The sequence below is a fragment of the Notolepis coatsorum genome (genome assembly GCF_963971535.1).
Source record: "Notolepis coatsorum genome assembly, chromosome: 16".
Classification (NCBI taxonomy): Eukaryota; Metazoa; Chordata; class Actinopteri; order Aulopiformes; family Paralepididae; genus Notolepis; species Notolepis coatsorum.
The window spans coordinates 66,185,303-66,212,934 of record NC_140180.1 but is presented as its reverse complement, the minus strand read 5'-3'; the positions used below and the strand labels follow the sequence as shown (position 1 = coordinate 66,212,934).

The window sequence follows — 27,632 nt, the reverse complement described above, 5'->3', positions numbered from 1 at the left end:
GAGACAATGCCCTTTAAGAACGAAAAGAAAGACATTCGTTCCAAGGAAGACATTTACGCCATAGCACTCCTCGAGCAAGGGACAAAGAGAGTCAAAGTCAACGGAGTGATGAGATACGCAACTCCACTCCTGAGGCGAGAGGGTATGCCCACCTTCCACGCCCCAAAAGAAGCGACGGAGCGGTATCTATTGAACACAGAGCGGCGCCTAGCCAGAGACCCCGCTCAAGAGACTGTGTACCGCGCTGAGATTAACAAGCTAATCACAGCGGGACACATAAAGAAAATTGACATTAAAGAGGCCGATCAGACGACCGAATCATGGTACGTGCCGCACCACAAAGTCCACCACAACGGCAAGGATCGTATTGTGTTCAACTGCAGCTACCAGATCGGATCACAAAATCTGAATAAAGAGCTCTTGCCCGGCCCAACACTCGGCCCCTCCCTACTAGGCGTGTTACTACGTTTCCGCCAGGACAAGGTGGCCATCAGCGGCGACATCAAAGGGATGTTCCTGCAGGTGAGACTAGTGGAGGAGGACAAGCCCCTGCTGCGGTTCCTATGGAGAGAGAGGATCGGGGATGAGCAACCAGCCATCTATCAATGGGAAGTCCTCCCTTTCGGAACCACATGCAGCCCATGCTGTGCTACGTTTGCACTGCAAAAACACGTCGCAGAGGACCCAGCAGCTGATGAAGAGGTCCGAAAAAGTGTAGAAAATAGTTTCTACGTGGACAACTGTCTGCAAAGCGTCTCGATGCCAGAAGAAGCCGAGGCCCTTCTACTCAAGCTCCGCGCCTCCCTGATCAAAGGCGGCTTTGATCTCAGGCAGTGGGCCAGCAGCGACCCGCAAGTATTGCGCAGCCTCTCCCCCGAGGACAAGGCAGCAAGCAGCGAGACCTGGATGGCGACCATCCCAGGAGAAGCCCAAGAAATGACATTAGGACTAGTCTGGCGCTTCAAAACAGACTCGCTCCATTATAAACACACACCCCTGACCAAGGAGCAGGGAAGGTCGACTGCACTACCGACCACCAGACGGAGTGTATACAGAACACTCGCCAGACAATATGACCCGTTGGGATGTATTCTACCTTACACCACCAGGGCAAAGATGATTGTAAGAGCGTTATGGGACAAGGACCAGGGCTGGGACGACCCCATACCCGAACACCTTGCATCCACATGGAGAGAGTGGGAGACGGAACTCAGCTCACTCCCAGGTGTTAACATACGCCGCAGCTACTTCCCACCCACAGTGAGGCCGGAGACGTGCCAGATGGACCTGCACGTCTTCAGCGACGCCTCCGAAGTAGCCTACGGCTCGGTGGCCTACTTGCGTGCCCGAGAGGAGGGAGGAGAAATACATACTGCTTTCATCCTGGCTCGCTCAAGAATAGCCCCACGAAAGCAACAATCTATCCCGCGTCTAGAGCTCTGCGCAGCCCTAGCAGGAGCGCACCTCGCCATTCCGGTGCAAAGAACAATCTTGTGGTCAGACTCCACGACAGTACTCACATGGATCCGGTCTGATTCGTGCAGATACAAGGTCTTCGTGGGGGTCAGAGTCACAGAGATTCAAGATTTAACAGAAGTAGCAAGCTGGAGGTATGTGGACACAAAACACAACCCAGCTGACGTCATCACCCGGGGAATGTCCCTGGATGACCTCACCCGTCACAACCCATACAGTGACGGACCAGAGTTTCTCAAGCTCCCGGAAGAAGAGTGGCCTACACCCACCCCACGGGAGGCGAGTAAAGAGGAGGCCGAAAACAAGAAATCTGTGTTCTGTGGATTGAACACACTCGTCTCCACAGACCCCGACATAGACGATTGCCTCACCCTAGAGAGTGCGCAGCTAAAGACATTTCTGTGGCACCACCCAGAGGTTCAGCCCACTACTGACATTTCAGCAGCTGACTACGAAGAAGCAGAACTTCTTCTACTACAACGAGCCCAGAGAGACTCGTTCCCCGATGAGCTAGACTGTCTACAGGGAGCAAAGCCCGTCCCATCAGACAGCAGACTGCTCCACCTAGCACCCGAGAGCGACGCCCATAGTCTCATCAGAGTGGGTGGTTGTCTGCGGAGAGCCCCAGACTTACCGGATGACGTCAAGTACCCGATAGTCTTGAACAGCCGACACAAGGTCACAGAGCTGATCATAAAGAAATACGACGAGGATGTGCACCACGCAGGGGCAGAGAGAGTCTTCGCGGAGATCAGACGTCGTTATTGGATACTGCAAGGGAGAGAAGCAGTGCGGCGCTTCCAGCGAACCTGTCTAGACTGTCGTAAGTGGCGAGCGCAGCCCAGTATACCCCGGATGGCTGACCTACCTCCCTGTCGCCTCCGACTCGGCGACAAGCCTTTTCACTCTACCGGTATGGACTGTTTCGGCCCGCTGTATATAAAGAAAGGAAGAGGAACCGAGAAGCGGTGGGGTATTGTATTCAAATGCATGACCACCCGAGCGATACATATAGAACTCCTTCCAACCATGAGCACAGACTCATTCCTTATGGCCTTCCGAAGATTCACATCGCGGAAAGGCAAACCGTCTATATTGTTGTCTGATCACGGGACAAACTTCAAAGGCGGAGAAAGAGAGCTGAGAGAGAGCTTCCAAGCTATGGGCCCAGAACTTAAGACCCACCTCGCTCCATCCCAGATTGACTTCCAGTTTAATCCCCCGAACGCACCTCACTTCGGTGGAACTTGGGAACGAGAAGTACGTTCAATAAAGACAGCCCTGTACGCCGTGCTTGGGGCCCAGACCGTGGCGGAAGAAGTCCTAATGACAGTCCTCACGGAGATCGAGGGAGTATTGAACTCAAAGCCCCTCGGTTACGTCTCAAGTGATGTAGCAGATGTCGACCCAGTCACCCCCAACACACTCTTGATGGGGCGGCTGGACCCCGCGCTACCCCAGACAATGTACAGGCCTGAAGAAGCGAACGGCCGAAGAATGTGGAGGTACAGTCAAGTATTGGCTGACAAGTTTTGGAACAGCTTCCTACTCCACTACCTACCGTCTCTACAGACCCGCCAGAAATGGGTAAAAGAGAGAGACAATTTGACAGAAGGAACAGTCGTCATGATTATCGACCAGTCACTACCCCGAGCTATGTGGCCGGCTGGCCGCGTAAGCAAAGTGATCACCGGTGCCGACGGAAAGGTCCGAGCAGCTGAAGTGCTCGTCCAAGGGCGGACCTACACCCGACCCGTGGCGAGGCTAATAGAACTGCCAAGGCTCCCCGATACTATCGATGACGACCATGACCCCATGACTTTGTGAACTGACAGACATTGAGTAGTGGACAGTGCGGTTAATCTGTCCCTGCTTAGCTAATTAGGTGGGACTAATTAGGGGGCGGCTGTTACAAAGGATCAGATTAAACCGAATATATATATTTATTTATTGATATATATTGCATAGTATTTGTATATCGTTTGATATCCCTTGTATATTCCTTGTACATATACACGGAATATCCCTTTAGTCCAGCCCATAATAGTTCATTCTCCTATTGGACAGTGGTCCACCGGCGCCAGGGACCGGCCCCCGGAGCCAAGTTCAAAGTCACCGACACGACATGTCTGTACTTGCCCCGGCCCTGCCCAGGGATACGGCGACAGAAATGAGAGTGGCACTATTTGTTCACCGTGCGTATAAATACGGCGCAGGTGAATGTAGAAGCCCCTTAGCCCCTTACCTCCGTACCCTTCTTAGTTTCAGTATGTTACCCACTAAGTGAAGCCTCACCCACGATACAACGTGCGGTGAAGTATGGCCTGTTTGGCCTCAGAATAGAGCATCGAGACCGCGTGCGAATTAGTAACTGAATTGTCAGAGTTTGGCGCTATACCGTCGAGTGCGACATATTTCTATTGAGTCTTTAATAGTCTATTTGTGTATAGTGTATCGTGCGGTTAGAATTCTATAGTGACCAGCATCTCCAACGCTTTCTCGTATTAGCTAGAGTTCTTATCCAGGCTGGGCCGACCGCATGGCGCTTTCACCCGAGGAGACCTAGGCGAGAACCATATGGACATGTACACTGGATTAATCTACCCGACGACTACATAGCCCTTTGCGGCTGGAATATATTTGCTTTGGTCCTATGATTTATGGAGCGGATAATCGCTGACGCCTGCACGTGTTGGATTTACCCCGAGAGGAGTCAAGTCGAGTCGGCGCTCAGAGAGCCTGAGGCCGCCTAGCTTTCTTCACTGTAGAGCTACAGTCTACAAGAGAACCAAGCTGTATTCGTCTGTGGATCAAGAGACTACTGCACCGGCTTCTGTACCTGAAGTCTCCCTAGTCATCGTTGACCAGACGTCCTACTACCGACAGATCTTCTACCCCCTTGCTGGCTTACAACCAGTGGGAACCCTTTCCAGTATCTCCCGCTATTACTAGTGTACCATAGATATAATTCCCTAAGATTCAGGTTGTATAATTACCTCCTGCGTAACCAGAGAATGGACATTCGTTATTGATTTGCCTACGCATACTCCTTTGCCTTACAAGTGCATTCAAAGAATAATGTAAAGTATCCTATGTACCTTTTGCTCCATTAAATACTTGATTAATACCTTTGACTGGAACCGATTTCATTGTGGGAAGTGTTCATCATATTCATATATCGTGTACTGTATGGCCAGTAATTAAAGTACATAAAGCGGTAGTGGTTTAATGATACCATACTTATCAATACAGTCAGGGAATTGTACCCCTCAGTTACATCGACTATTAGTCGACTATGGAAAAAAAAGTCATTCCATTTGGGCTGTGGGGGGTGCTTAATGTCTGAAGGAGTCGACGGAAGGCTTTTTTTCCTCTGCAAAAGCATGCAATTGGTCCACTGATGGATACATCTTGATATTTGTCTAGTCTATGTAGCAGCCGGAAAATATTGTTTATTATTCAGAACTGCTGACTTGCCTTTTTATCTCCTCTTTCTGAACCAAGACATTCTAATTAGTTTCATTGATATTCGCACGAACAATGACACAAGCGTCTCATTCTTCTATCGCTGGAATATGGATTATAAGTAGGGATGTCCGATATTATCGGCCGACCGATATTATCGGCCGATATCGGCAGTAAAATGTGATATCGGAAAATATCGGTATCTGTAAAAAAAAAAAAAAAAATTTTTTTTTTTTTATATTTATTTAACCTTTATTTACCCAGGCAAGCAAGTAAGAACCAATTCTTATTTTATTTATTGTCAAAAGTATGCATGTTGGTTTAATTCAACAACAAGAGATATGTAATGTTAATTTTTACTTTTTTAATTATCATATTTTGCACAGATAATGCTTACATTTAGAAAGCCTTTTGAATGCATCCAGTGAAATTATTAATTACCTGAAATTATTCAGTTTTTTGGGGGGGAAACCCTGCATATATCGGTATCGGTTGATATCGGTATCGGTATCGGTATCGAAATTAAGAGTTGGACAATATCGGAATATCGGTATCGGTAAAAAAGGCAATATCGAGCATCCCTAATTATAAGCGTCAGTACTGGATATTATTCTACCATCCTTTCCCCTGTGTGACTAGTAGGCGGGACCAGCAGGGGGCAGTAGCAGGCAGAGAGTGTCGGGGAGAGATGGAAGGAGATATATGGGAGCGGAAGGAGAGAGACGCTCTCTTCGGCTTTGGACTTGACCGTGAGCGGTCGCAGCAACAACGGGCGTGTGCTTTGGAATAGCCCCGTTGAACAAGTGAAGCTGGAGAGCCCCGTGGGATAGCGACGGGTGATAGGAAGTACTTGCTAGTTGACGCGATATCCTAGAAGTACCAGCGATAGTGTGTGAGCAAACAGTGCAGAGCCAAGCACTAACAATCGGGTTACAGTAGTAGTGTGGCGGTATAAGTAGCGTGAGGCTAACAGCATATCTGAGTCCATAGTAGTCGGGTTACAGTAGCAGTGTGACGGTATAGAGTGCAAGCCCAGATACACGCGTGGACCTACAACCAGTCTGCTCCGGCTGCCTGCAACCAGTCTGCCCCGGCTACCTGCGACCAGATCTGCACCAGGCTGCCTGCAGGATACGAGAGTTCGCCCCGTCCAGCAGAGGTCGTCGTCGCCCCGCACAAGCTCTCAGCCAGCACTGCCTCTGCCCCAGCTCCGCCTGCTAGTGTCCTCGCCGAGAGTGCTCGACGCCATCTTGCCTCCCGGACAACAGTGGCGCGGCGAGGCGGCCATTTTAGATGAGTATTAACGAGCGTCTATGCTCCGGAGCCTTACACCGTACACAGTGTGGTGCAGCCCGTGGGCGAAGTTAACGTTGCTAACTACAGTTCATAAGGGGAACCCCAGACAATATATGCCGGCATTAGAATAGGACTTTTGCAAGGTATTAGTGGGCCCACACTTTTGTTTTCTTTCCTTTCCTTTAACACTTTCGGTGCCACACACGAGAATACTCGGGTTTATTAATAGGTGGTTGAAAGCCACTCACGAGATTTCTCGGATTTTTCTTTTTTTTTTAGCGATCTGAAATCATATTGCATCACCCGAGCCTACCCGAGTATAGCCGAGCGGCACCGGCGATCATTGTGGAAAAAAGCGCCCCCTGTCGTCTCCCAGATGACATAAGGGATTTTGGAATGGACTCAATGAAAATGAATGGGGGAAAAAATCCGGTACTCCACATTTTCCAGTCCACTGATGCAGCCGGGGTTATCAGAGTTCATTCTGGATCCTCTGAGCCCCGCGGATCATGGAGTTCTACTGTATCGCGTTGGATCTATACACTTATCGATTTTTTCGAATGGTGATCAGGAATTGGAATATACCAGTTGGATACCATCTGATGTCAGGTAAGGACTCTATGTTATCAGTGTTAGGATAATCAGAGTAAGTTTGATGAAGTTATAAACTGTTTTGTGAAATGTCCTCTTTCGGTTTCACTGTAAAAGTCCAAGAGGAAATCAACGCGGCGATTATCCGTGCGCGGCCCGAATGTGCTTGCGTGCACGTATGAATGAATGAATGAATGAAAACTTTATTTAACAGATTGCAGAATGGGTACAATACAGTACGGCTCAATACATACAATTGTTAAGGGGATGCAGACCTGAGAAAGACGTTTGTCTTGTTTCCATCAGGGTCCCCCATTTTCAATTCATATAGACATTTATGACATACACAACATACATGACATTTATGGCATAGGGACATATAGGTATTTAGTACTGATACATTTGTGACATAGGCGGTATTCAAATATACAGTACTGTTACCCCTAGATCCTGACAGAGTATATACATATGATGGGGAGGGGACTGTACATTAGGAGGGGGTGGGTGGGTGGGAGGGAAATATACATACGGCGGGGAGGGAATATATACATGCGGTGGGGAGGAGACTGTCTATTAGGAGGTGGTGGGGGTTTTGGGCATTTACGGTGGCCAGTTTCGAATTGCAGCCTCCCGTAGGTGCTCTTTAAGGGCGGTTTTGAATGTGGGCAGGGATTCACATTCCTTTACAGCTTTGGGTAGGGCATTCCACATTGTTGTGGCATAATTGCGAAACGTGTTTAGTCCCTTGTTTGAGCCGAATCTGGGTTTAACATGATTTGTTGAGCTTCCTCTGGTGTAGTGGTTGTGGTATTCACTGACCTTTGGGAAGTATTTTGACATGTACATGGGCACCCCGGTCGTATAGTGTATCTTGTAGACCAGGCCCATTGCAAGTTGCTGTACTCTGTCGTCTACTCTAAGCCATCCTAGGTTGGCAAAGTGGGCAGGGGTGAGGTGGGTTCTGGGGTTCAGGTCAAGTAGTAGTCTGACCAGTTTGTTTTGTGATGTTTGTAATTTTGTTTTAAGCGCCTTTGAGGTGCTTTGGTACCATGAGGTGCACGCATAGTCATAGTACCCTTGAATGAGTGCTCCTGCCAGAGTCTTCAGGGTATTCTTGTTTACCAGAGAGGAGATCCGGTACAAGAATCTAGTTCGTTGGTTGACTTTTTTTATTACATTGGATGCCATTTTGTCACAGGAAAGATTTGCCTCTAGGATGGAACCCAGGTAGGTAATTTCGTCTTTCCTTGTGACAATATTGTCACCCACTGTAACTGAGAAGCCGTCGGTCTTGCTGAGTTTGTTATTTGAACCGAAGAGAATGGACTCTGTTTTGCCCATGTGTAATGATAGTTTGTTATCAGCGAGCCATATGCAGATTTTGCCTAGTTCCGTGCTGAGGGTTTTTTCAACCTGCAATTTGTTCTTGTCAGAGACCAGCAGGGCTGAGTCGTCCGCAAACAGGAACAAGTTGCAGTCACAGGCTGACGACATGTCATTTGCATAAATTAGGGAGAGTAGCGGTCCTAGTATGCTTCCTTGTGTGATATTATCGGCCGATATCGGCAGTAAAATGTGATATCGGAAAATATCGGTATCGGTTTAAAAACAAAAAAAAACAATAACAATATTTGTTATATATATATCCAGTGAAATTATTAGTTACCTGAAATTATTCAGTTTTTTTGGACGGGGAAACCCTGCATATATCGGTATCGGTTGATATCGGTTGATATCGGTATCGGAAATTAAGAGTTGGACAATATCGGAATATCGGTATCGGTAAAAAAGCCAATATCGAGCATCCCTAGTTTTCATGCATGCGTTGGCTGGTGTTTTGTTGTTAACTTGCAGAGGACTTAGCAAGTTCAAAGTGGGGGGAAATGTAGCAGCCGGAAAATATTGTTTATTATTCAGAACTGCTGACTTGCCTTTTTATCTCCTCTTTCTGAACCAAGACATTCTAATTAGTTTCATTGATATTCGCACGAACAATGACACAAGCGTCTCATTCTTCTATCGCTGGAATATGGATTATAAGCGTCAGTACTGGATATTATTCTACCATCCTTTCCCCTGTGTGACTAGTAGGCGGGACCAGCAGGGTGCAGTAGCAGGCAGAGAGTGTCGGGGAGAGATGGAAGGAGATATATGGGAGCGGAAGGAGAGAGACGCTCTCTTCGGCTTTGGACTTGACCGTGAGCGGTCGCAGCCACAACGGGCGTGTGCTTTGGAATAGCCCCGTTGAACAAGTGAAGCTGGAGAGCCCCGTGGGATAGCGACGGGTGATAGGAAGTACTTGCTAGTTGACGCGATATCCTAGAAGTACCAGCGATAGTGTGTGAGCAAACAGTGCAGAGCCAAGCACTAACAATCGGGTTACAGTAGTAGTGTGGCGGTATAAGTAGCGTGAGGCTAACAGCATATCTGAGTCCATAGTAGTCGGGTTACAGTAGCAGTGTGACGGTATAGAGTGCAAGCCCAGATACACGCGTGGACCTACAACCAGTCTGCTCCGGCTGCCTGCAACCAGTCTGCCCCGGCTACCTGCGACCAGATCTGCACCAGGCTGCCTGCAGGATACGAGAGTTCGCCCCGTCCAGCAGAGGTCGTCGTCGCCCCGCACAAGCTCTCAGCCAGCACTGCCTCTGCCCCAGCTCCGCCTGCTAGTGTCCTCGCCGAGAGTGCTCGACGCCATCTTGCCTCCCGGACAACAGTGGCGCGGCGAGGCGGCCATTTTAGATGAGTATAAACGAGCGTCTATGCTCCGGAGCCTTACACCGTACACAGTGTGGTGCAGCCCGCGGGCGAAGTTAACGTTGCTAACTACAGTTCATAAGGGGAACCCCAGACAATATATGCCGGCATTAGAATAGGACTTTTGCAAGGTATTAGTGGGCCCACACTTTTGTTTTCTTTCCTTTCCTTTAACACTTTCGGTGCCACACACGAGAATACTCGGGTTTATTAATAGGTGGTTGAAAGCCACTCACGAGATTTCTCGGATTTTTCTTTTTTTTTCTTTTTTTTTTAGCGATCTGAAATCATATTGCATCACCCGAGCCTACCCGAGTATAGCCGAGCGGCGCCGGCGATCATTGTGGAAAAAAGCGCCCCCTGTCGTCTCCCAGATGACATAAGGGATTTTGGAATGGACTTAATGAAAATGAATGGGGGAAAAAATCCGGTACTCCACATTTTCCAGTTCACTGATGCAGCCGGGGTTATCAGAGTTCATTCTGGATCCTCTGAGCCCCGCGGATCATGGAGTTCTACTGTATCGCGTTGGATCTATACACTTATCGATTTTTTCGAATGGTGATCAGGAATTGGAATATACCAGTTGGATACCATCTGATGTCAGGTAAGGACTCTATGTTATCAGTGTTAGGATAATCAGAGTAAGTTTGATGAAGTTATAAACTGTTTTGTGAAATGTCCTCTTTCGGTTTCACTGTAAAAGTCCAAGAGGAAATCAACGCGGCGATTATCCGTGCGCGGCCCGAATGTGCTTGCGTGCACGTATGAATGAATGAATGAATGAAAACTTTATTTAACAGATTGCAGAATGGGTACAATACAGTACGGCTCAATACATACAATTGTTAAGGGGATGCAGACCTGAGAAAGACGTTTGTCTTGTTTCCATCAGGGTCCCCCATTTTCAATTCATATAGACATTTATGACATACACAACATACATGACATTTATGGCATAGGGACATATAGGTATTTAGTACTGATACATTTGTGACATAGGCGGTATTCAAATATACAGTACTGTTACCCCTAGATCCTGACAGAGTATATACATATGATGGGGAGGGGACTGTACATTAGGAGGGGGTGGGTGGGTGGGAGGGAAATATACATACGGCGGGGAGGGAATATATACATGCGGTGGGGAGGAGACTGTCTATTAGGAGGTGGTGGGGGTTTTGGGCATTTACGGTGGCCAGTTTCGAATTGCAGCCTCCCGTAGGTGCTCTTTAAGGGCGGTTTTGAATGTGGGCAGGGATTCACATTCCTTTACAGCTTTGGGTAGGGCGTTCCACATTGTTGTGGCATAATTGCGAAACGTGTTTAGTCCCTTGTTTGAGCCGAATCTGGGTTTAACATGATTTGTTGAGCTTCCTCTGGTGTAGTGGTTGTGGTATTCACTGACCTTTGGGAAGTATTTTGACATGTACATGGGCACCCCGGTCGTATAGTGTATCTTGTAGACCAGGCCCATTGCAAGTTGCTGTACTCTGTCGTCTACTCTAAGCCATCCTAGGTTGGCAAAGTGGGCAGGGGTGAGGTGGGTTCTGGGGTTCAGGTCAAGTAGTAGTCTGACCAGTTTGTTTTGTGATGTTTGTAATTTTGTTTTAAGCGCCTTTGAGGTGCTTTGGTACCATGAGGTGCACGCATAGTCATAGTACCCTTGAATGAGTGCTCCTGCCAGAGTCTTCAGGGTATTCTTGTTTACCAGAGAGGAGATCCGGTACAAGAATCTAGTTCGTTGGTTGACTTTTTTTATTACATTGGATGCCATTTTGTCACAGGAAAGATTTGCCTCTAGGATGGAACCCAGGTAGGTAATTTCGTCTTTCCTTGTGACAATATTGTCACCCACTGTAACTGAGAAGCCGTCGGTCTTGCTGAGTTTGTTATTTGAACCGAAGAGAATGGACTCTGTTTTGCCCATGTGTAATGATAGTTTGTTATCAGCGAGCCATATGCAGATTTTGCCTAGTTCCGTGCTGAGGGTTTTTTCAACCTGCAATTTGTTCTTGTCAGAGACCAGCAGGGCTGAGTCGTCCGCAAACAGGAACAAGTTGCAGTCACAGGCTGACGACATGTCATTTGCATAAATTAGGAAGAGTAGCGGTCCTAGTATGCTTCCTTGTGTGATATTATCGGCCGATATCGGCAGTAAAATGTGATATCGGAAAATATCGGTATCGGTTTAAAAACAAAAAAAAACAATAACAATATTTGTTATATATATATCCAGTGAAATTATTAGTTACCTGAAATTATTCAGTTTTTTTGGACGGGGAAACCCTGCATATATCGGTATCGGTTGATATCGGTTGATATCGGTATCGGAAATTAAGAGTTGGACAATATCGGAATATCGGTATCGGTAAAAAAGCCAATATCGAGCATCCCTAGTTTTCATGCATGCGTTGGCTGGTGTTTTGTTGTTAACTTGCAGAGGACTTAGCAAGTTCAAAGTGGGGGGAAATGTAGCAGCCGGAAAATATTGTTTATTATTCAGAACTGCTGACTTGCCTTTTTATCTCCTCTTTCTGAACCAAGACATTCTAATTAGTTTCATTGATATTCGCACGAACAATGACACAAGCGTCTCATTCTTCTATCGCTGGAATATGGATTATAAGCGTCAGTACTGGATATTATTCTACCATCCTTTCCCCTGTGTGACTAGTAGGCGGGACCAGCAGGGGGCAGTAGCAGGCAGAGAGTGTCGGGGAGAGATGGAAGGAGATATATGGGAGCGGAAGGAGAGAGACGCTCTCTTCGGCTTTGGACTTGACCGTGAACGGTCACAGCCACAACGGGCGTGTGCTTTGGAATAGCCCCGTTGAAGAAGTGAAGCTGGAGAGCCCCGTGGGATAGCGACGGGTGATAGGAAGTACTTGCTAGTTGACGCGATATCCTAGAAGTACCAGCGATAGTGTGTGAGCAAACAGTGCAGAGCCAAGCACTAACAATCGGGTTACAGTGGTAGTGTGGCGGTATAAGTAGCGTGCGGCTAACAGCATATCTGAGTCCATAGTAGTCGGGTTACAGTAGCAGTGTGACGGTATAGAGTGCGAGCCCAGATACACGCGTGGACCTACAACCAGTCTGCTCCGGCTGCCTGCAACCAGTCTGCCCCGGCTACCTGCGACCAGATCTGCACCAGGCTGCCTGCAGCAGAGGTCGTCGTCGCCCTGCACACGCTCTCAGCCAGCACTGCCTCTGCCCCAGCTCCGCCTGCTAGTGTCCTCGCCGAGAGTACTCGACGCCATCTTGCCTCCCGGACAACAGTGGCGCGGCGAGGCGGCCATTTTAGATGAGTATAAACGAGCGTCTATGCTCCGGAGCCTTACACCGTACACAGTGTGGTGCAGCCCGCGGGCGAAGTTAACGTTGCTAACTACAGTTCATAAGGGGAACCCCAGACAATATATGCCGGCATTAGAATAGGACTTTTGCAAGGTATTAGTGGGCCCACACTTTTGTTTTCTTTCCTTTCCTTTAAGTGTGATAACATGTGTGTTTAATAATATTTTCCCATTCAAGAATTAACCCTTTCCCTGTGGGGAAGTTACAGACCTGGTGCATTATAATTAAAGCCTTTTGAGGTATTATTCAGGGTTAAGACCCAGACGTGGGTGATGAGTCAAACACAGTGAAGTATATTATCTCTGATATTAACCCAGAGGTGGGTGTATAATATACGTGTTTATGAGGTATTGAGTTACACACAGGAGCTATAGTAGGACTTCAGTCCATTCGACCACTCCTATTAAATAATTGTAACTGAACAGTACAATTAATATAAAGACTTCAATGGGGTTCTGTGTGCGTGTCCATTCCTGTGCCCAGTATTAACTCTTTTGGTGTGGGTAACGTTAATATAATTAACCCTTTCCTATTCCACCGTTCCCTCTTCATTGTAAGGTTTCTAGGGTCATTGAGGGAGGGTACTGCTTGCGGGGGGAACTCAGAGTATTTAATTACAATTCAGTCACGAGGTGTGGGAGGGTTTAAGGAGCAACTGGGGGGAGTGGGAGCGTGTTGGGGAGTACTGCTGACCGCCCTGCTGCAGGGAAGGAAGACCAGAGTACCAGACCAGGTTGGTAAATCCCGGGCCCCATCCACTCACACTACCAGCCTCCAGTCGACGCCCCAGGCCCAAAGACGAGGGTGCAGTCAGACAGAGTTCTACTGTGTCCAGCTACCTCGTGACTGCCAGCAACCGTTCCCACGAAGCAGGGATAATCCACCCTGCTACATCTAGTATGTTCATTAGATGGGTGAAATCCTCTTTCAGTGCCTCTGTGCCTGTTTTCTTAGGCAGTTAGCCTCTGGTATGCGTGCCATTAGCGTTAGCCACGCTTCTAGGCCTCTTTTCTTTTGGAAATAATGATACAAATGTTTTTCATAAAAAAGAAAAAATAAAGAAAAGAAAAAATTTATAATATTATTATATATATATTTTTTTGCATTCGACTAAGAGGTTGGCAGTTGACTACGGCTCCTTTCGATCGATTAGTCGACTATTCGACTAATAGGGGTCAGCCCTACAATGAATACATTTGGCTTTTTTCACGGTCACGCCTACTTTTGTTGGAAAACACAAGACGCCATTCCTAAAGATCACTATTGTATTCAGCCTTTATCAAAACAGAAAGCTTACATTGTTCGAGATGTTTGTCTCATGCACCTTGCATGGTTGCCTCTGCTGTTGGTGTGTGAATGTGTGAGTGAATGTGTAAAAATGTGAGAAACAAATTGTAAAGCGCTTTGGATAAAAGTGCTATATAAATGCACCATTTATCATATATTTACGATGCCGGTCTTATGTATCTCTGCTCTGATGTCACGTAAGATTGGTGCTTTTATTGACATTTGTGGGTTTTGGAGGAAAAGCTTTTTAGGAATATTGGCCAATGAGCGATGTGAACAGAGTATGCCTCTTTTCCATTGCATGGTACCTACTCGACTCTACCCTACTCTACTCTACTCGCTTTAGGTACCTGGTACTTCGTTCCTTTTCCACTGCAGGTACTAAGTACTCAGTTTGTCTCCGTGTGGGGAGGCGGGGCCGCTGGTGTACAGCATGAGAGATCCAGCATAGCTATGTCCATGAGGGCTTGGCGCAAGCCAGAGTAAAACACAGTTTTCAATCAATCAATCAATAACAACATTAACCAGACTCTCGTTGTGTCTATTCTGCTCACGCTAACGTTACCTCTCATTGTGTCTATTCTACAAGCTTTAACGTTACCTAGGCTCTCGTGTCTATCTGCTAACGTTAACGTTAGCATTAGAATTAGGCTAACAACAAGCTTTAACATTACCACTCACGTCCCTAACCCTAACAACAAGCTTAACTAATCAGCGCTCTTTTTGTGAAACTCTCCGCTCGGTGGCAAATTGTGTTGATGTCGGTTTTGTTTCATCAATAAATGAGGCAGAATACACAGTGACTGTATCCTTTTTTGTTTATTGCACTTGTTCCTGCTGCAAACATAATGAAATCCTACGCAAGCCATTAAAGATGGCGGCTTTCTGTTTTTGTTCAGACGCTCCAACGAGTGACGCGTCTCTCTTCTGACCAATCAGTGGTCTGCAGTGTTTCACGTGACTTTTCTGGTACCAGTTCTACTCGCTTGGAACCTCGACAGAGCAGGGACTAAAAAAGTACCCAAAAAGTACCTGGTACCAGGTACTTTGGTAATGGAAAACCAAAAATGCCGAGTAGAGTAGAGTCGAGTAGGTACCATGCAGTGGAAAAGGGGCTTAACTGGCCAGTGAGCTGGTAATAGTCCATTCATTGTCTAAGACTTTACGTTACATAGACAATGTTGTACCTTTGATGTTTTTAAGGTTTTTAAAAGATACACTTGAAGTATTCTGGACTGACTGAATGTGTGTAACAATGTAGAAACTCATATTCATCAATTCACTGTATCCTTCAAATAAATGACTGATGGACACATTCTATTGGGTTTAAAGATGTGTAGCGGAGGATGACAAAAACATGAAATATTTAGACATTTTTACCCCACCTTAGTCTAGATGAAAATGTGTCTAAATGAAAATGAATGATAGTTCTCAGAGATGGTGTAGTGGTTATGACAGCCCAGTCTCTGGAGTACAACGTGTATCCATACTGGTCTGAGATCGGACCCTGCCAGAACCTTCTCTCCAGTGTCTCCCCTACTCTGTCTCACTCTCAGCCTTCTTACTGTCTCAATAAAGAACCTTCTCTCCTGTGTCTCCACAACTCTGTCTCCCTCTCAGCCTTCTTACTGTCTCAATAAAGAACATTCTCTCCTGTGTCTCCACAACTCTGTCTCCCTCTCAGCCTTCCTACTGTCCAATAATCTTCTTTCCTGTGTCTCCGCTACTCTGAATGGAATGCCTGCTCTCCTTTAAAATGAAAAGAATGATATCCAGTGTTACCGCTAACTATCCCGTTCTGATGTCAACAACAACAGCAACAACAACAACACCTACGTACCTGTCACTGTGAGGGGAGTCTCGCAGGGAGTCGTAGGAGTCCCCATACTGCATGCCCGGCCCAGACATGTCCGCGCACCCCCAGTGGGCGGCCCTCCGTGCCATGCATGCCGGACTGCTGCATTTACTGGTACCCACAGAGCTGGACAGACCCCCCGACTGGCAGTCTGAGTTCATACTGTCTGTCCGCTCCATACTCCATGTCTGTTCCTCATGTCTGGGGCGGGGAAAGAAAGAATGAGGGGAGGGAGAGAGAGAAAGAGACAGAGAGAGAGAGGAAGACAGACACACACACACACAGAAAGAGAGACAGACAGACAGACATACAGACAGAGAGAGAGACACACACACACACACACACACACACACACACACACACACACAGACGGGGAGGTACATAATTTGAATCCTTCAGATGAATAACTATTCATGGTGCTTTTCCGTTAACATTTTTATTTAGATGAGCACATGTTTTCAAATCCAATTATGAACGGATGGTGATTTAGAATGTTATGACAGCAGAGGTTGAGTACTCTCCAGTGACAGTAGAGGCTGAGTACTCTCCAGTGACAGCAGAGGTTGAGTAGCCTACTCTCCAGTGACAGTAGAGGCTGAGTACTCTCCAGTGACAGTAGAGGTCCCAACAGAAAGTGTGACGGCCTGATTCCTACCTCCACTGCATCCTTTGTAATGGCTGTCCTTTACCGCCCCCCAGGCCCTTACACCCTCTTCCTAGATGAGTTTTCCACTTTCATCTCTGAGCTTGTTACGCACTCAGATAACATTAATTGTTGGTGATTTTAACATTCATTCCAACAAAACTCCAGGGCCCTCATTCATCAACGTGTGCGTAGAATATGTTCTATTTTCACACGTAAGCACAGAATGTAGAATCAGTGTACGCACAGGAAAATCGGGATTCATCACACGTGCGTACGCAGGTTCTACGCACACCTGTCATGATGAATATGACTTTGATCCTACGTTTGAGCTCGTGCACTGTTTTAAGTATTTGCATACCAAAACCGCCCCGATTAACCATATACGGTAATGGACACCCCCATGAAATGTGGAAGAATGGACTAAACCGAGGGTGTTGTACACTGTCGGATATTATACCTATTAACTTCCTAAAAGACCATTGCTGCCTGGACACCGCAAACACTAATAAAGACCATTAACCACTGTTTTGCCGTTGCCCGTTAGTGTCATTAATGCATGCTGGAATAAGAATGCCTTTCTTAATCTATTTTTAATATTAATAATTATTATAATACAATAAAAGACAGCTCCGTCTTACACATATATTGTACAGTAACGTCAAATAAATACTACAGTCCCCGCTGAAATAAAGGTTCTGCACACACATACCAGCAGTGATCTACAGCATAAAAGATAGCCACTTTATAATACTATTCTGAGTAGATAATTCATCTGTATCGCAACAGAGTCACGGATCTGGTCGGGGCAGGTATCATTATGTCGGGAAAATCCTTATGAAATAAACAAAAGTGAATTAAAGAATTTAAAAACAAAGTTTAGCATATTAAATTGTTTTATAAGCTTTCTGAGTAGATAATTCATCTGTATCGCAACAGAGTCACGGATCTGGTCGGGGCAGGTATCATTATGTCGGGAAAATCTTTATGAAATAAACAAAAGTGAATTAAGGAATTTAAAACGAAGTTTAGCATATTAAATCGTTTTATAAGCTTATAGCTTTTTTCTGCTGATTTGAGAGGGTCCAGCTGCAGAGCCGGAGAGCAACTCTCAGGGCCAAGATAGCACTTATACTATTTTGAGAGAGACAGCAGAGAGACAGACAGCAGAGAGACAGACAGACAGACAGACACTGTTCCACAGTGTGTGTGTGTGTGTGTGTGTGTGTGTGTGTGTGTGTGTGTGTGTGTGTGTGTGTGTGTGTGTGTGTGTGTGTGTGTGTGCGTGCGTGCGTGTGTGTGTGACTACTAGTCTAATAGTAGAGACTCAGCCCCCCCCCCCCCTCTGGACCGCCTCCTAGTAGAGACTTCTCTAGGAAGAAGACGAAGATGAGGATTAAGGCGAGACACTGCAGGTGAATAGGCAAATAAACCTTTTTTGTTGATTTTGAGATTCTGTTATATTTTGCTTCCTAAACATGTCTTCTATGAAACTAGTGACAATAAAACGTCAATAACACACATTTAGTTGTTCATTTTACTTCATTTTGCCTTATTGCATCCATAAATGTCCACATATTTAATGGGGAAGTGCCTCATTTGCATATATAAACATAAATTTCAGAAAACTTGTCTCTACTAGGAGGTGGTCCAGAGGGGGGGGGGGGGGGGGGGGGGGGGGGTCTCTACTGGGAGGTGGTCCAGAGGGGGGGGTCTCTACTAGGAGACTAGTGGTCACACACACACACTGTGGAACAGTGTCTATCTGTCTGTCTGTCTGTCTCTCTGCTGTCTGTCTCTCCGGCTCTGCAGCTGGACCTTGATCAAATAAGCACGGAAAAGCTTTTAAGCTCGTAGCTCCAATTTGGGTCCCAAATTGCGGTACAAATGAAGGAGGTGTCTCGGGTAGTGGACTCTAGTTAATATTATGTTCTCTCTGCAATTAGACTGCCCCTCATTCATCCCTATCTGATGCTATCTCTGAAAACAGTTCCTGCGAGCGCAGTCAGTGCACCCCATAACGCTATATATATAAACCTGCATTCATTCGGAGAGAAAGACCTATTCCACATGCTATTTAGGGTTTGACAATAATTACACTAATATCGCTATTTCACAATGAACTATAATGAATTACGGGGGTCATACAGAAGCGGAACACGGCCAGTGTCTTTATTTCCGCGTTGGAACGAATGCATGTACTGAGGAGCGCTTGTGCGTAGTAACGATATTCTACCACTGGGCGTCAGCTAAGTGTGCTCTGACCTGTGCGTACACGTAAGCACGGAGTCAAGTTCAAGTTGAAATTGATGAATCCCACTCTTTGCTGGAGGTTTTTTGGAGGTTTCGTAGTGGTGACCGGAGTGCCGGATGTCCCGCGATGATGTCGGGGAGTTCGCGACCCTCTCTGTGCCACCCCCCCTTCCCCCTGTCTCCGGCTGTCCCTGAGCAACGACCGGAGTGCTGAATGTCCCGTGACTAAGACGGGGAGGACGTGACCCTCTTGCGCCGCCCCTGTGCTTCAAATAGATCCGCTATCAACTCTATCTTTAATTTTTCAAAATGTACAGTTGCTATTGCATGCACTCATCTGTGTTTCACTACACACATGAGTGCATGCTTACCAACTGTCCGTCTGCAACACTACTATCACCGACATCTAAGAAGGGAGATCCCCCCTTGAACGGCCCTTCTAAGGTTTCTCTCCTCCACATTGCCTGTGGAGCTTTTTTCCCTATTGTTAGGTTTTAGTGAGTTTTTCCTTACCTTCGCGTGGGGTATGTCTGGGAGTGCTTGCATTCTTTCATTTATTTGCATTCATCTAAAAATGTTTGGACCCTATGGTGTTCTTGTTCTGTTCTTGACTTATTGTTATGTTGTCTTCTTGACTTGTTTAAAGAAGACCTGTACGGCCCATGGGGACATTAACGTGTGTTGTCGGGCCCTATAAATAAATTTGATTTGATTTGATTTGATTTGATTTGCTTAGAAATGATCGTACGCACAGGTTAAGCACAAATCTGTGCGTAAGTCAGGTTGATGAATGAGGGCCCTGATCCGCTAAATAAGGCTTTTACCGACATCATTGACTCTGTCGGTCTCATTCAAATCGTTGACCAACCACTCACAGTAGTGGGAACACCCTTGACTTAGTCCTAGCCCACGGTCTCACTGTGTCAGATTTGACCGTTTCTCCCTATGTTCCTGTCCCTACCCTAAATTTCAAATTGATTTGACGGTTTCTCGCCCAGACAGTGTAGAATCCTACATGAGCCATCGTATTAACGCCTCAACTGTCCCAATTCTAGTTAACTGCCTACCAGACACCCTCTCTCCCTTCCTCTCTTACTCTGGCCCCCTTGATCTCTTTACAGATAAACTTAACGCCGCCCTTCGTAGTACATTGTCGCTCCCCTTAAGCCTAAAATGAAACGTGCTCCACAAAAACAAACTCCCTGGTTTACGGAGGAAACTCGCTCCTTTACAAAGGCATGTTGCAAACTTGAACATAAATGGTATTCGACCAAACTCGAAGTGTTCCGCCTTGCCTGGAATGATAGTTTACGTAACTACAAAACGGCACACTCACTTGCCAAAACCTCATATTTTTCCAGGCTCATTAACGAAAATAAAAACAACTCAAAGTTTCTGTTTGACACAGTTGCAAAACGTACTCAGAAACAACCAACTGCCCTAAACCATACGTTCTCGGCTAACGAATTCATTAAATTCTTTACCAAGAAAATTGATCTCATAAGAGATGAAATTGTTGGCTTACTCAACAATCAGAGTCCCTCCCAGCCTCTGATGGGCTTTCCCCCTGACTTTGAATCCAGCCATACGCTATGCTGCCTTGAAGACGCCTCACTTAGTGCCCTCTCTAAATTGGTTGGCACGGCTAAACCCTCAACCTGTCTGTTTGACCCTCTTCCAGCAACTCTCATCAAAAAACTCTTCCCAACTCTAGGCCCTGCCCTACTCAATATCTTCAACACCTCCTTGTCTACTGGCATGGTGCCCCTGGCCTTTAAATCAGCCATCATTAAACCACTACTTAAAAAACTGAACCTCGACCCTCTAATCTTGAAAGATTACAGACCCATCTCCAATCTTCCGTTCCTATCCAAAATATTCGAACGGATTGTCGCAACGCAACTTATCTCTTCAGTCTGGCTTTAGAGCCTTACACTCCACCGAAACGGCGGTTACCAAAGTCATTAATGACTTACTGTTCTCTCTCGACTCAAACCTAACTTCTGTGCTCTTATTGCTTGATCTCAGTGCAGCCTTTGTCACTATCGATCATTCGATTCTTCTAGGTCGGCTCGAGAATCATGTTGGCATTCGGGGTCACGCACTTGCTTGGTTTAAATCTTATTTAACTGATAGAACACACTGCGTGGTCTATAATAATTTAACATCTGAGACCCTCCCAGTGCAATGCGGTGTCCCACAAGGCTCTGTTCTGGGCCCTTTGCTATTTTCGATTTACATGCTACCCCTCTGCAATATCATACGCAAATTTGGCATAAACTTTCATTTTTACGCTGATGACACCCAATTATATATACCTATTAAGCCAAATGATTCCTCCCAATTACAAAATATTGAGGCTTGCCTGCTTGCCGTTAAAAAGTGGATGTCGCAAAACGTTCTACTCCTTAATGCAGATAAAACTGAAATGTTAATTGTTGGCCCCCCAAACCACAGAGGCCTGTTTGAGGACATCTCCCTCAACTTTGATACTTGTCATGTATCCCAGAGCTCCACCATAAAAAACCTCAGTCATTTTTTATTCCTCCCTCTCATTTAATGCACATATAAAAAATTTCACCAAAATTGCCTTCTTCCATCTTCGTAATATCGCAAAAATTCGCCCCATTTTAACTCTGGCTGATGCTGAAACCCTAATTCATGCTTTTGTCTCATCACGTCTAGACTACTGTAATGCACTTTTTTCAGGCCTACCTAATTCAAGCATCAAAAATCTTCAACTCGTGCAAAATGCGGCTGCACGGATACTAAAAAAAATTTGAAAATTGTATCACATCACATCAGTTTTGTCCGCCTTACACTGGCTTCCTATTCAAGCCCGATCTGACTTTAAAGTGCTACTCCTTACCTACAAAATTTTAAATGGGCTCGCTCCGCTCTATCTATCCGATCTCATCTCTCGATACTCGCCCGCTCGTGCTCTGCGCTCACAAAATGCGGGGCTTCTATCGATTCCTAGGGTTAAAAAGAAATCCGCCGGCCACAGAGCCTTTGTCTACCGCGCTCCCTACCTGTGGAACAAATTACCTGCCGTCGTCAGGGGCGCCTGCTCTGTCGAAGCTTTTAGTGCCAGCCACGAGAAATCTCGTTATTTCATGCCATGCGTTGAGTGACAACAACGAGAAATCTCGCTATTTAATCGTTATTTTTTTTATTATCGATTTCCATAAATTTTTCATCAATCTAGCCTCACGTTACCATTGGGGATCTATCTGAGCTCGAACAGGGAACATACCGCCCCCTATCGTCTCTCCGGATGGTATTGCACCCATTGGATTGGACTGAATGGATGGGTAAAAAAGAGTCCGGAATCCATATTCAGTCAGGCATGTAACCGGAGACGATCCCATTCATTGCCGAGCCACAGAACAGCGTGGAATATGTGTTTCCAGTACCCAGCGTTGGATCAATAAACACAATCGATATTTGGAATCGTGATCAGGAATTGGAATAATCTTTTTGGAGAACATCTGATCTGAGGTAAGGAATCTATTTTACCAGTCTTGGGATAATCAGAGTTTTTTTCACCTATATCTCAGCGTGTCCCATATATGTGTGTGTGCGTGTGTGTGCTGATCAGGAAATAATATAATCAAGCGTTTATTTGAAAACAATTCATAAATTGGCCGAAAAATGACAACGTGTTTTGTGTATTCCACTAAAGCGCGATTCCTGCAGAATCGCGTTTTTTTTCCTGGAAGTTTCCAAAAACGAAAGTTTTTCAAAATGGTATAAAACGGAAATGTACCGATTAAAAAACAATCCGTTTCGACAATGTTGACTGCAAACAAGTCATTGAGAAGCGACAGGCGTATTGGACACATAGCCATAATTTAAGATATAGTTTATGCGTTCGCAAATGTGCTCGCCCTCCCATTGACTACAGCACCGGCACTCAAGCGCTAAATCGTGCGCCCCCTGCTGGCACTCAAAGTGTTAAGACCCATCTTTTCTCTCTCTCCTTCAACCTACCCTGATCTCACCTGGTCGGGGACTGACCCTTAGATTAATCTGTCTAGTTTAGTCAGGATGACTATTTGCTCCCATGTCTGCTTTTTTGCAGACATGGGAGAACCTTTTCTCTGTGTCTGTCTCAACCGGTCCCATGGAACAGCTTCATACCGTCTTCTGTCTGGCCTGCAGTGCTGAACCTTCTGAGTGGCTTCTCGTGAGCTATTGTCTTGTATCTCATCCTGTATCCATACGCTTGCAGTAGTTCTATCTATTACTCAATTTCACAATTTTCTTATATACTATGATTCTATTGTCACCATGTATGCATAGGCTCACTACATGTATTTATTGCTCCATCTCCGCCCACTACAAACATGGGAACTCTCAATCCCAATCCATAGAACCAATCGTAATCAAGGGCACACAACAACAAATTTGTTTATATGCGGACGATGTAATATTGTTCATGCAAAACCCCAACACCACATTGCCTCATCTGCTCAAGTTGATTGAGGACTTTGGTGATTTATCGGGATTTAAGATAAATTGGCCGAAGTCGGCTTTCCTTCCACTTAACACCCCTGCAAAAAAAGATACAACCCTCCCAGGACAGATACCGATGGTAAAACATTTCAGATGCTTGGGAGTGGAAATATTCCCTACCATAAGACAAACGGTGAAGCACAACTACACAAAAATCCAAAACAAAATCAAAGACGACCTTGATAGATGGGCAAAACTTAAAAACACAGTACAAGCACGGATATCAATAGTTAAGATGGATGTACTACCTAAAATCAACTTCTTCAGTTCAATGCTACCGTTACCCCCTCCAGAGGGTTACTGGAAAAGATTACACTCCTCCACATACAAATTTATTTGGAATAACAAACCACCACGTATAAAAAGATCCACCGCACAGAGAAATAAAGCAGATGGTGGCATGGCATTTCCAGATTTTTTCCTATATTTTAAGGCGTACACATTAAGTCCATTGACAACATGGTTTGACTCCCAAGCATTAGCATCCTGGAGAAAAATAGAAGAAAACATAGTAGCCCCACATAGACTGAGGGACATAGCATACTGTTGTGAAGGATCAGATTAAACCGAATATATATATTTATTTATATATATATATTTAAATAGTGTTTGTATATCGTTTGATATCCCCTGTATATTCCTTGTACAATATGCACTGAATATCCCTTTAGTCTACTAAACAGCCCATAATAGTTTCATTCTACCATTGGACGAGAACCTGGCGCCAGGTTGCCATACCCCTAGGTTCAAGTTCAATCATGCCGCCCAACATGTCGTGGCAAGCCCCGGTTCCGCGCAGGAATACGTCTGGCGAAATACGAATGGTACTATTTGTTCATAGCGCATATATATATGGCGCAAGTAAAGTAGAACTTTCTTTTTAGTCCAGTTCTTTACCCTCCAACAGAGTGACAGACGCGAAGCCTCACCCACGACGCACGTGTGGTGTAGTAAGGCCTACTTGGCCTCAGAATAGGCATTGAGATATCGTGTGGATTAATAGTTGAATAGTCGTAGTTTGGCACTATACCGTCGAGTTGGACGTATTCTATTAAGCTAATAATAGTCTATTTATGTATGGTGCATCGTTCGGTTAGAGTTATAAAGTTATCAGTACCCCCATCGTTCCTGACGTTATCTGGACGCTTAACCAGGCTGGGCAGACCCCTAGTGGTGCTTGCATCCGAGGAGCTCCGGGCCAGGGCGACTGGACCTGTATATTGGATTACTCTACCCGGACGACGGCGAGCCTTCCGCGGCTTGGATTATGCTTTGGGTGCTTTGATTATTCCATGGATAACGGCCAACACTGCGGAGTGTTGGAACTACCCCCCGGAGAGGACTCCAGGTGAGACGGCGCTCTACACCAGTGAGGTCGCCTCACGTCTCTCCGTTGTGGACCGGCAGCTACCGTCCACCAGAGGGTCCAGCTGTATTCGTCTGCGGACCGAGGTTCTGTGGGCACCGTGTTCAAGACTTTGAATTCTCCCAAGAAACTGTCGGCCAGATGGGATACCGCCAGCGGCTTCTCTAACCCCCCCCTCCTACTGTCTTACAACCAGCGGGACCCCCCCCCCCCCCTTAGTGTATCCAGCTATAATCATTTAAGTACCATCGCTATAGTTTCCTAAATATCCAGGTTGTATACTTACTCCCTGCGTAACCAGAGATTGGACATTCAATGTTGATTTACCTACGAATACTCATTTGCCATAAAAGTGCATATTTCAAATCATAAGTGTAAACAAGTGAACGTTGTATATACCTTTTGCTATATTAAATATTCGATTTGTACATTTGTGTGGATTCGTTTCATCAGGTGGGAAAGTGTTCATCATACTTATATCATGTACTGGATGGCCAGAAGTTAAAGTACAAGAGGTAGTGGTATTAAATATCATATCTAACAATACAGTCAGGGAATTGTACCCCTCAGTTACAATTGGTCCTTCGAGCCGGAGGGTAACTAGTGTAATATTAATATAGTGTTATTAATATTGAAATGGCCTATGATGAACACTCCACGAAACGGTTCTCCTAACCTAGAACGCCCGCGGCGCAGACGACAGCCACCTCAGTACTTAGAGGATTACACTGTCAGTCAACTACCTAGCCTTCGACAAACGGTAAACGCGGTAAAAGTAGAAAGTAAAATTATGTCTGACCTTAACGACCAGGTTTCCCCGACCACAGAGGCCCTAGTAGGTCCTAATGTAACTGACCAAGCTCACGGTGGGGACCAGGAGGGAGCGGACATGCCTTTACCCCCCGCCACTACAGAAGAAGTAGTTCCCGACCACCCCCGGGAGGAAGACAACCCTACAGAGAGAGAACTCTGCACGGAAGAAGAGGAGGAGAGCGCCGAGGAAATAGAGCTCCAGGACTCCCCAACGAGTACCCCCAGGAGCGGCTCACGCAGGAGCGGCTCACCTCCACAACCGCCTTCCCCCAGCGAAGCGGAGAGGATGCTACAACAGGCGTTCCTCGTCAGCCTGACAGCCTCTACCGAACGCGATCGACTTCAGGGTGAACGCGGCCGTCTCCAAGCACAGGCGCTCAGCGAGCGCGAACAACTCCAAGCGCAACAACGGAGCGAAGAAGAGCGCACACGCCTGGAGATGAGACGCCTTCAGACAGAAGAGAATATGGCAAGAGACCGGGCCGACGCCCAGCGCGCCGCTGCCGGTGCCCAAAGAGAAGCAGATCTCACCAAGCGCGAAGTCGAGCGCGACAAGTTACAAGCACAGCTAATGGAGCAGCTGATCCGCAAGGCAACACCCTCTCCCTCCGCCAGGGGTTCAAGGAACTCGTCGAGACAACAGTCAAGGGCAGCGTCTCCTCAACGAGCAAGCGACCCTGAACTTGACCAACAGACCGAGCCTAGACCCCCCGCAGACCCCCTTCCCAGACCGGTCCAAGCGAGACCCAGCTACAAGGAAGGAGCGGCATACACTGCGGAGAAGCTAAATAAACGATTACAGGATCTGGAAGATCTGATAGAGGAAGAAGAGGGAGAGGAGGAGAACCAAGCCCGACGACAGCACAGTACTCCACCGGACCAGGAGGTCCAGTACAGTCCAGGCTATACCCCCGCGGCGCTGCGCTACAGACCCCCGACTCTATTCGCGGGTGAGCACGACGCACGACCAGCCCCGAGGAATAGCACCTGGACCAGCGGGCCATGGTACCCTGTCAGTACCAGCCCACAGCGAGGCGCAAGAGGGGACTCGCCTAGGAGGTCTCTCCCCCAACGCTCGCCGATGTATCAGCCATCCACGGCGTCATACATTGCCACGCCGTCATTTCCAGACTTCGCCTATGAGAGTCGAGCACAGTACACGGAGCTCCGGATGTGCTTAGAGACAATGATGGTGGATGTCGCTGATGAACGCCACAAGTATGCAATATTACTGAAGCACCTGAAAGTACCGCGAGCGCACAATATAGCGCTAGCCTATGCCACCTCTTCGACACCATACACAGCGGCCCTAGCGGCGCTGGACCAGAGATATGGACGTATATGGGATTACGTAATCCAAGAGATAAGGCATATTGATCGCCTACCCCCAGCCACAGACAATCGCTCATTAGACGACCTGTCAATCAAAGTGCAGTCCCTGGTAGGGATGCTGGGAGCGCAACGGGAAAAGGGCATGCATGAGCTATACGCCAACTCTAACGTCGAGAGGATTTTGGAGAAGCTGCCACCCGCAAGACAAGAGCGTTTTAGGCGGCAGAGAGACTACCGGGATCCCAACGGCCCCGAACCATCCCTCCTTGATCTAGCCGACTTCCTGGCGAGAGAAGTCAGCAGCTTACGACTGGATACATTCGGGCGAAGCACGCCAAGCTCCAGAGAGGGACCCAGGAGAATAAATGATGGAAGAAGATCGGTGACTGTCATGCACCAATCAGAGTCAGTACCGAGCAGTAAGAGTCACAGCACCCCCTCGAGAAAAGAGAAGTGGAAGATAGCGTGTCCCTACTGTGAGAAAGAACACTGGCTGTCACAATGTGACCTATTCACAAAGATGAATGCAGAAGAAGTGAGTCAATGGATAAAGTCCAACAGGCGCTGTTACCGATGTGCGCGGCCACACATGGCAGCCGAATGCCGCCTAAAGAAAAGGT

At 46.6% G+C, this 27,632-nt stretch overlaps 1 protein-coding gene across 1 annotated transcript in view; it reads right to left on the bottom strand.

Moving 5' to 3' along the window:
* The window catches only part of nrg2b (neuregulin 2b), a gene marked incomplete at both ends in the record, with an annotated part of 383,066 nt that overhangs the window by 35,076 nt on the left and 320,358 nt on the right, over window positions 1-27,632 (bottom strand). Inside the window, one exon of the mRNA XM_084331870.1 lies at window positions 16,073-16,288. Coding sequence (XP_084187996.1) covers window positions 16,073-16,288 — 216 coding nt within the window. The remainder of the gene's footprint in view (window positions 1-16,072; window positions 16,289-27,632) is intronic.